The following is a 9,990-nucleotide window of genomic DNA, read 5'->3' as shown; positions in this document are numbered from 1 at the left end:
TATTATTTGCTCAGCATACAGGTTGAATAAGTATGGTGAAAGAATACAACCTTGTCGCACACTTTTTTTAATTTTAAACCATTCAGTGTTCCCATGTTCTGTTCGAACAGCTACTTCTTGGTCCAGGCACAGATTCATCATGAGCACAATTAAGTGTTCCGGAATACTCATACTTTGCAATGTTGTCCATAACTTGCACGATCCACACAGTTGAAAGTCTTTGTGTAGTCAATAAAGCACAGGTAAACATCTTTCTGATACTCTCTGTGTTCAGCCAAGATCCATTGGACATTAGCAGTGATATCCCTCGTTCCATGGCCTCTTCTGAATCTGGCTTGAACTTCTGGAAGTTCTCTGTCAATATATGCTTGCAGCCATTTCTGTATTGCCTTTAGTAAAACTGTACTCGCATGGGATATCAAAGAGATTGTCTGATGATTTCCGCATTCTGTTGAGTCACCTCTCTTTGGAATGGGCACAAATATGGATCTCTTCCAATCAGTCAGCCAGTTGCCTTCCAAATTTCTTGGCAGAGATGAGTGAGTGCCTTGACTAGAACTCGACTAGAGGAAGTTAAAAAAAACAACAACAAAAAAAACCTGAATTTTTGATAAAAGAAACAAGTGTAAATTGCTACAGTTTGATGAACTTGACTATACTTATGAATGTAGTAGCTCAAAATGCCAACAGAGAGGGGAAGGATTCTTCACATCAAGGATCAAATCTATCCCCTCTTTATATAGGGTTGATAGGGATGGTCAACTTAGACATTGGCTACCTAAAATGGTGGGGAAGGGTGGCTATAAAGGCACGAAGTGGCTGGGTTACAAGTGTTCAAGAGAAATTTTAATTTCAGTGTGTGTGGGAAGATAAAATCTCCACTCACTAGTTTTCATCTTGTCTAGATGGGTCTGGTGAAAGGAGATAGGGATAGCAATCTTTTGATTCAATCATGAGTAATTGTTATCATGACTAATTGTGACTGTCACAACTGTAAAGGTAGAAGTTTTGTAACAAAAAGGGTGGAGTAGTTAATGTTACATTCCAGGAACAGAGAATCCTAGGACTATCAAGGGAGAAGAGCATGAGCAGAACATGGGACCCTATCCAGAGAAACATTGACACTAGAGATGGAGGCAGAGATGAGGACATGGAGAACTAGAGCAGCTGAGGACTCTAGAGTCATGGAAAGAGAAAGGCTGTGTGCTGGTGGCCAGGAGGCAGGCTTGTAGAATGTGATCTTTGGTTGTTTAAATGATTATATATTCATGAGTGTTTTCGTATACATAAAAAAACAAAAATGGAAATTGATGCAAACACTGTTAAATGATGATACATGGAGGGGATTGTAATCATTGGACTGAAATGAAATATGATAGGATGAGTGCAAAACCATGTTCGCCCATGTAAACTATCATTTGATTCACACAAGAGCTTTTTTAAAGAAGAAAATTAATATAGAATAGCAAAAACAACCAAAATAGGGCTCTTTGGGTGAGTCAACGTAATTATGAAAAGCAAACCATCATAAACTCATTGTTTTTGTTTTCCAGATATTTTATCCAGAAACCACAGATGTCTATGATCGGAAAAATATACCAAGAATGATCTATTGCATTCATGCACTGAGGTAGGAGAAAAGTACAACTAAGAGACTCTCTCAGGAGATAGATGAGAGCAAACCTACACTTTCAATGTGAAAGAGAGCTCTCAAGTTACTTTAATAGTCTGAAGAATTTTTTGATTAGACCAAATCTCTTTGACTTTTCTGGTACAAAAATTAAAATAATTGTTACATAAAAATCTTGAAAAAAAATTTTTCTGATTGTTTTTAAATCCAATTCAGATTAGAAAACCAGGAAATCAATGAAAGTGATTTAAGAGTATATAATAAGCAAATCATTTAAGCAGAAACTTCTACGAATCCCAACAGTAATGTGAGACCATATTCTTGAGTTGTAATCTGATGGTTTACAAATATTGCTAAAATATATGAAATGTATATTGCTTTAATAGCTCATTATCATTCTGGTTTTGATATTTTTTAAACGATTAAGAAAATTGAAAGTAAGGATGATTTCTTTTGACCTGTTGTGCAATAGAAATTGTACCTTAAAGATAAAGAAGAAATGCAGAAATTGTTTTAAACTAGTCAAATCAAGACAGATTCATTGTGTTAAAGCAGTCATTTTGATAAGCACTGCATTTTTTTTAAACATAGGAATTCTACTAGTTCACAGGTTTGTTGTTTTATTGGTGGTCCTGGAGAATGTGATAGTTAGAGGATTCTAAAAGTCCCATTTGTAGCTGTCTTCCTGTTTGCACACAGGTAATGATTGGAAGACTTTATGTCTAATTAAATTTTAAATTACCTTTAGAACATCTGCCTCATGTTTCTATCACTCACAGTCATTTTCCTGGCAGATTCCTCTGCCTGGAGGTTTATATTAACTTCTTCCTGGCTTGTTTCCTCTACAAAGGAAACGGTTTCTATCATTTATTTCAATGCAGGTCTTCTAGAGAAGGAAGAATTTGGGTCATGTCATACAATTGTACAGTTTCCCCCAGTCACTACTTCGGAGAGTAGTTTGGCAAATGACAGTCACTGGAAATGTGGAACAAATGTATTTGCCTTTCTATGTTTTTGGTTTTGTTTTTTTAAATAATAATGATTTAGAACAACTGAGGGGAAACCTACCTCTATTCCTGCCTCTTCACCTGTGGCTAGGGCCAGCAGATTTTCCAAAGAAGCTGCTTGTGTAAATGTGCTGGTGGAATATTTTTTAATGTGTTATACTTAACATTCTTGATTTCAAAACTACTTTGAAAACAACTTAACTCTCTAGTTAGTACCATGTTTGTGACCTGCTAAGCTAGTCTCCCACCACACACACACCCCTCATAGTACTAATCTCCACATTGCTCCAGGGTGTTTTGTAGAAGCTTAAATCCATTTCCTGTAGTAGACACCTGGGACATTGATGTTAAACAGCTTATATAAAAATGGTGTGCTAAATTCCTTTCTGGTGAAGTCACTGTTCTAAAGAGACTATATAGAACTGCACTGAGGCTTACAAATACAAGTTATAATGGGACTAGAACAGCATGGTAAACAGTGAAAAAATAACTTGTTTATTATTGTCAGTGACTGTGATTCCTTTTTTCTCTTTCTCTGTTTTTCAATTGCTCATCACGGACATCTCCGTTACTTTTACCGATCCTGGAGTAGATGCCTCTTGGGTCATGTCATTCACCAGATCTGATCTAAGCAGGACCTTTGCTCTTTGAAAGTAGCACTTAGTAAACAGCATTCACTAGAAGAAACACCTTCACTTTTCCCTGTTCTAAACTAATTTGCATGGCTACCTGTCAGTGTGGAGCTGGGAAATGTAAAGTGGTTTTGTTTGTTTGTTTGTTTTTTTCCCTATAAGACAATTTCCTGTTGTGATTTAAAATGCAGCCAATCACTGAAATTGCCCTAGTATGGCACTGCGTGTTAATGTGTTGGACTGTAAAGTCAATTTGAACCTCAAGGTTCGTGGTTCAAGCTCACCAGCCCCTCCGGGGAAACTCTATAGAGGGTCGCTATGAGTTGTGACCAGCTCAACAGCACATAACAACAACAATCACTGACGTGAGGCTAGTTTCTGTTCTATTGGGCAAGACTACTTTGGAAGCTGGGTAGCAGGATCCTTTAAGTCCAGTGCTCTTGCTACATAGTTAGATGGTGGAAATGAATAAACATGTCTTTAACCACTATCTCCTAGCTGCAAATCCAGCAACTTTGCTGTTGTGGAACATTGTCATTACCTGGTAGGGAATTAAGCAGGTCAGATGTTCTAATTATAGTCTAGAAGCCAGAAGGGAAGATCCCCAGTTAGCTAGGTTTACCACGAGCTGCTTTATTCCTGTCCAAGCCTGTGAGCCTCTCTTGATCTACAAAGTTCTCCATTGCCTTTGACCTTAGCCCAGCAAACTTGTCTTCTGTGTCCTGTCTTCTTCTTGACTTGGCTTCAGCTATGTCGCTAAGATGCCCTGGGTTCCTGTCCTGGCTTCCTGTTTGTATCTATGTTTCCCTCTTCCCTGCCTGCACCTCCTTTTTTCACTTTATTTCTGACCCCAGTCTTATTGCTAGACACAGATTACTTCCTTTGTCAGTCAGTTGACTTTCTCAAGTCCAGAAGCCAATGAATTTCAGCACAATAGCCTCACAGGAAATTCTCAAGTGTTCCTTAATGTAGACATACTCACCTATTATGATGAATGCCCTTTTTCCCTTTCAAAGGAATGTTTATCTCTTTGTGTCTTACTTAAAGAAATAGTTAAGTCTGTACTCATGTGGAGTCCCCATATGGCTCTGTGGGTTAATGCACTGGACTGCAAAGTTGGTTTGAACTGCAGGATTGGTGGTTCAAACTCACCAGCCACTCCTTGGAAACCCTATACAGGGTCGCTATGAGTTGGACAGAACTTAACAAGATACTCATTGTGGAAAACATTGGAAAGTTTAGAATGTCATAAGTAAACAGATCGCAACATCAAGTGAAAACCACTGTTTGTATTCTGATGTCTTTGGACTTAAGATAAGGAGCCCTGGTAGCATTGTTTCCTTTGAGCGAAAAGGAGCTTGCTGAAGACATAAACAGGCCTTACTAACGAGATACTTCTAATGGTTTAAAAAAAATAAAATGTCTGCACGCCATTTATGCATGAGCAAGAACATTTTTTGCATTTTATTTAATGTTCAGTTTTGCATTTTTAACAAACAATTTATTGAAACAGTTTTTAAATATTTAAATACTATTTATAAAGTTGAAACAATAAAATTTAGCAGAACTGATTTTTTGGTGTACATTAAATACCTTTTTGAGCCCTTTCTAAAAGATCCACACCACAGATTACCCTCATTTCTTCATGATTTGTACACTCATTTGGATTCATTCTGTTATTGTTGTTAAGTGCCGTGGAGTTGGTTCCAGCTCACAGTGACCCTGTATTGGATTTCCAAGGAGAGGCTAATGGGTTTAAACTGTAGATTTTGTGGCTAGCAGTCTGGTGCTTATCCTTCATCACCACACTGTACACTAAAGTTGACTCATTCTAGGGTTCTAGATCTGGTTTCTGACCAGTCAGCTGACCGTCAACATACCTGGTGCTCATTGATTTGATTTCTTTTCCTAACATGATTCAGACCTGACCAGCAGGCATTTGACTGAGTTGACTTTTTAGGGTTGAACTTTACTTATGAAATCAATCAAACATTTTTAAGTGCATGGCTTTCAGGTAGGTTTTTATTTATAGTAAGTTTCTCTCCATCCATCCACCACCACCCGCTTCCCATCATCCTGAAATAAATTATTTCCAAAGTCTCACTTGGCCAGTATTACATGACCTATAGTTTTGTCATAATAATGCATTGACTTAATCTGTTAGTATTATTAAAAGCTTATGTATGCCTATTTAATACTTTTGTGAAATTAGTTGGGCTATCTAGAGATTTCCATCTTGCAAGAGAAGGGAGATTAGCTGTACTTGGAGCGCTTTAGGCCATTTAGCTCATTTCTCACCAAGGATAGTATTTATGGGTCCTCTCTGTTTGATTACTGAGTATAACCATCAGTGTTAGTTTCTTTCCCACCTCGTTATTTTATGACCTCACATGTTCCTCAGGACTTCTTTATGCTGGTTTCTTTTTTTGTCGGGGGGCGGGTAGTGGTGGTACAATTTGACTTACTTGGAGTTCCTAGCCTTGATTCTTTCCTGCAGTATGTATACACAGATACTACATATCTCTACCCTGTAAATATTGTTGTTAGGTGCCATTGAGTTGGTTGTGCTTCTTACTCACCCTGTGTACAACAGAATGAGACACTGCCTGGTCCTGTGCCATCCTCACGATTGTTGTTATGTTTGAATCCATTGGTCAGCCACTGTGTCAATCCATTTTGGTGTAGTTCTTCTTTTTTATTGACCCTCTACCAAGGATCTCTGGTAGCATAGTGGTTACAAATTAGGCTGCGAACCTTAAGGTCAGCAGTTTGAAACTACCAGCTGTTCTGCGGGAGAAAGATGAGGCTTTCTGCTCCCGTAAAGATTTACAGCCTTGGAAACCCTGTACAGGGTTGCTATGAGTTGGTTCTGACTCCACGGCACATAACCACCAACCACCACCACCAAGCATAAGGTGTCCTTCTCCAGGGACTGGTCTCTATAAATAGCTGTTGTTGTCAAGTGCCATCGAGTTGATTCTGACCCATAGCGACCCTGTATAGGGTTTCCAAGGAGCAGCTGGTGAGCTTGAACCACCAACCTTGCAGTTCAGACAACTTTGCAATCTGACGCACTAGCCCACAGTGCCACACCAGGACTCCCTATAAATAGTTCTCACATTTAAATAACAGCTTTCAACTTCTTAAGTTATTAAAAAAAAAAAAAAAATCTGCAGTCCTATTTTATCCTCTCTTATTTATTACAACTTTTTTGTGCACTTTATACTAACTTTTGATTACTGTGACCATCTAAGGAGGCCTAGTGGCATAATGAGTTAAGCATTGAACTGATAACCATAAGGTTGGTGGTTCAAACCCACCTGCCACTCTATAGGAGAAAAATGACACTTACACTGTCTGCTCCTGTAAAGACTGACAGCTTCCCAAATCCAGAGGAACAGTTCTATTCTGAGTGATCAGGTCACCAGGAATTGGAATCGACTCTATGGCACTGAGTGGTGGACATCTAGCATTTCATACACTTTAACAACATTGTTGTTGTTGTTATGTGCCATGGAGTCAGTTCTGACTCATAGCGATCCTGTACATGGGTTCTGAGGCTGTAAATCTTTACGGGAGTAGAACACCTCATCTTTCTCCCGTGGAGCAGCTGGTAGTTTCACACTGTTGACCTTGCGGTTCACAGACCGATTCGTAACCACTGTGCTACCAGAGCTCCTTAGTTAACAAACATTAGTATCCTCTGTTTTTAAGGGATCAGATTGTGTCCTTTTGGTCATGGTTTAAATGGCATTCTTTAAAATAGCCTTACTTTGCAGTCTGAACTGGATATTCTGTACCAGTCCTGAGTATTCCTGCTTTAAAACATGCCATCTACTATTTACAGGGAATTCTTTTACAGTTCAATAGGTGTTCATACTGATTTTTCAGTTTAACATATTTGTTGTTAGGTACTATCGAGGCGATTGTAACTCACAGCGACCCTTTAGAGGGTTTCCTAGGATATTATGGTGTTGGATTTTGCTTTTCTTATTATACGAGAGGGATTTTAATTCCTTTTTTAAAAAATGGAAAAATGTCATTGTCTTTTCATTCCATTTTTCCACAGACTTTCCAAGCTCCTACATATTAAGTGGCTCTGCAGAATAATGCAAGGTCAGTTTGAACCATAATGTCGGCCGTCCACACCCATCAGTCAGTTGTTGGAAACCCTATACAGGGTCACTATGAGTTTGAACTGACTCAACAGCACTTAATGACAACAACACTTAATGACAACAACAACCTTTATGTTGTGTTGTTATTAAGTGCTGTTGAGTTGGTTCCAACTCATAGTGACCCTATGCAGGGTTTCCAGGAAGCAGCTTGTGTACTTGCATCACCAACCTTGCATTTACTATCCCAGTATGTATCCTACAGTGCTACACCAGAACTCTGTTCTGACCCATAGTGACCTTGTATGGGGTTTCCAAGGAGCAGCTGGTGGTTTTGAACCACTGACCTTGCAGTCAGCAGAGGTGCATATTATACTATCAATCAGGAATCCCTGTGTTGACTATTTACTGAAAGGTTGGAGGTTCACATCTATCCAGAGACACATCAGAAGAAAGACCTGACCATCTACTTCTGAAAAATCAGCTATTAAAAGTCATTATGGAGCACAGTTCTACTCTGACACACATGAGATCACCATGAGTCAAAATCGAGTCTGCCATGACTGTAACAGCACTGCCAACCACAAGCTGAGAATGTCTACCTCTCCTCTATGTAGAGGGGACTGTTCCTGCTACAGATTAATGTAACTTCCTACAGGATACACCAGCAGTTGGGTTTGCGATTGCATTGGTTGGTTGGTTGGTTATGTGCCGTGGAGTCGGTTCCAACTCATAGCAACCCTATGCAAGGTTTCTGAGGCTATAAATCTTTACGGGAGCAGAAAGCCTCATGTTTCTCCAACGGAACAGCTGGTATTTTCGAACTGCTGACCTTGCAGTTTGCAGCCCGATTCGTAACCACTACGCTACCAAAACAGTGCTGAAATGATAGAGCTTGCAGACCAACTTCTAGCTGGTTTGTGGAGAAGAGCCCCTCTTTGCTGTCCCTCCCACAATAAAGGGGATGCTTTGCTTGTCAGGTTGCCTTTGAGCCTGTTATGTCAGGTGTGGGGGGCATACCTTTCCCTTGTCTCATACTCTATTCTCTTGAAAACTTTTTTTCTTCCTAAAAAGCCAATTGACTACAGATACCTTATTTAGATTGTATCTCTGACAGGTTGCATATTTATATTTATAAGGAAACTTTCTAAAGATGGTTTCTTAACCTAATGGATCAACTCTTTCTGATCCCTCATGAGAGATACCAGGAGATCAAGGTGTTTGGCGTTAAGGTGAGGAAGGCAGTTGTATCCTTCCATATCTTTCATTTATTTTTCAAAATTCTTCTCATTCTCATGGAGTATTATGTCCATGTCTACGGGACTCTAAGCTCTGTTATGTTATGTCTACGGGACTCTAAGCTCTGTTATGTTATATCTACGGGACTCTAAGCGCTGCAAGACAGTGAATCATGACTTGGTACCTATAACAGTACATATGCCATAGCTTATCACCTGAAGCATCTAGAGTGTCTGTTTTTTAAACTTTTCAGGGGGCTTCTGAACTGATTTCCCCATGGTAAGACTGCCTCAGGATTCATTTCGTTCGTAGCTGAAAATTCAGTATGTTGTTGTTGTTGTTTAGTACCGTGGAGTCAGTTCCGACTCATAGTGACCCTGCACAGGGTTTCTGAGGTTGCAAATCTTTACAGGTCATCTTTCTCCCATGGAACCACTGGTAGTTTTGAACTGCTGACATTGAGATTGACAGCCCAACTTGTAACCACTACACTACCAGAGTAGAACATTCATCTTGACATGATATGTGATCGAAGATGGAGACATAAATTGGTTTAGTAAAGAAAACAATTCCAAACATGGAATCAATGCGAAGGAAACAGCAAAAGATTCTCAGCATTGGAAAGAGCTGGGAAACCACAGTAGTAGGTTTTTAGCACATGCTGTGTACAAAGTACACATTTATATGACACGGGATAAGGATAATAGAAAGAATGAAAGCAAAGGCTGTTACTGAGCTTTTAAGTATGTGCCTGGTACTGTTCAAAATACTCTACAGGTATTATCTCATTTAATCCTTACAACATACCTAAGCAGTGTTATTAGTCCTATTTTATAACCAAGGCAATTGAGCAGAGAGGCTGTCCAAGATCACACAGCTAGTAAATGACAGAACTAGGATTCAAAACCCACGCTGTTTGGCATGAGAACCTGTGATGTTAACAAGGCTGTGAACCTCAAAAGGGAATCAGCATTTCCCTGTTACTGGTGTGACACTGTAGGATAAGCACTGAACTTCTAACTGAAAGGGCTATGCTTCAAACTCAGCTGCTCCTCAGAAACCCTATGCAGGGTCGCTATGAGTTCGGAACCAACTCGAAGGCACTTAACAAGAAACTGTCATAAGTTAGAATCAACTCCAAAGCAACTATCAACAACAAGGACAGTTACAAAGGGGTGCGGTGGTGGTTCAGCATGAGAATTCTCACTTCCCACTGATGTCTGTCAATGGAGGTTTTTGTGTTGCTATGATACTGAACAGATTTCAACAGAGCTTCTAGACGAAGATAGACTAGGAAGACATACTTGGCAATCGGTTACAAAAATCAGCCAGTGAAACCCCTACGTATCATAACATAGTGATCTGCA

At 39.5% G+C, this 9,990-nt stretch overlaps 1 protein-coding gene across 1 annotated transcript in view; it reads left to right on the top strand.

Annotated features, from left to right (window-relative positions):
- IQGAP2 (IQ motif containing GTPase activating protein 2) overlaps window positions 1-9,990 on the top strand; it is a 373,356-nt gene that overhangs the window by 150,409 nt on the left and 212,957 nt on the right. Inside the window, exon 4 of the mRNA XM_006873291.1 lies at window positions 1,554-1,630. Within this exon, the coding sequence (XP_006873353.1) occupies window positions 1,554-1,630 (77 nt within the window). The remainder of the gene's footprint in view (window positions 1-1,553; window positions 1,631-9,990) is intronic.

The sequence above is a fragment of the Chrysochloris asiatica genome, unplaced genomic scaffold (genome assembly GCF_000296735.1).
Source record: "Chrysochloris asiatica unplaced genomic scaffold, ChrAsi1.0 scaffold00234, whole genome shotgun sequence".
NCBI lineage: Eukaryota > Metazoa > Chordata > Mammalia > Afrosoricida > Chrysochloridae > Chrysochloris > Chrysochloris asiatica.
Note: the sequence above shows the minus strand (reverse complement) of the source record. Positions and strands in the feature narration are given on the sequence as shown.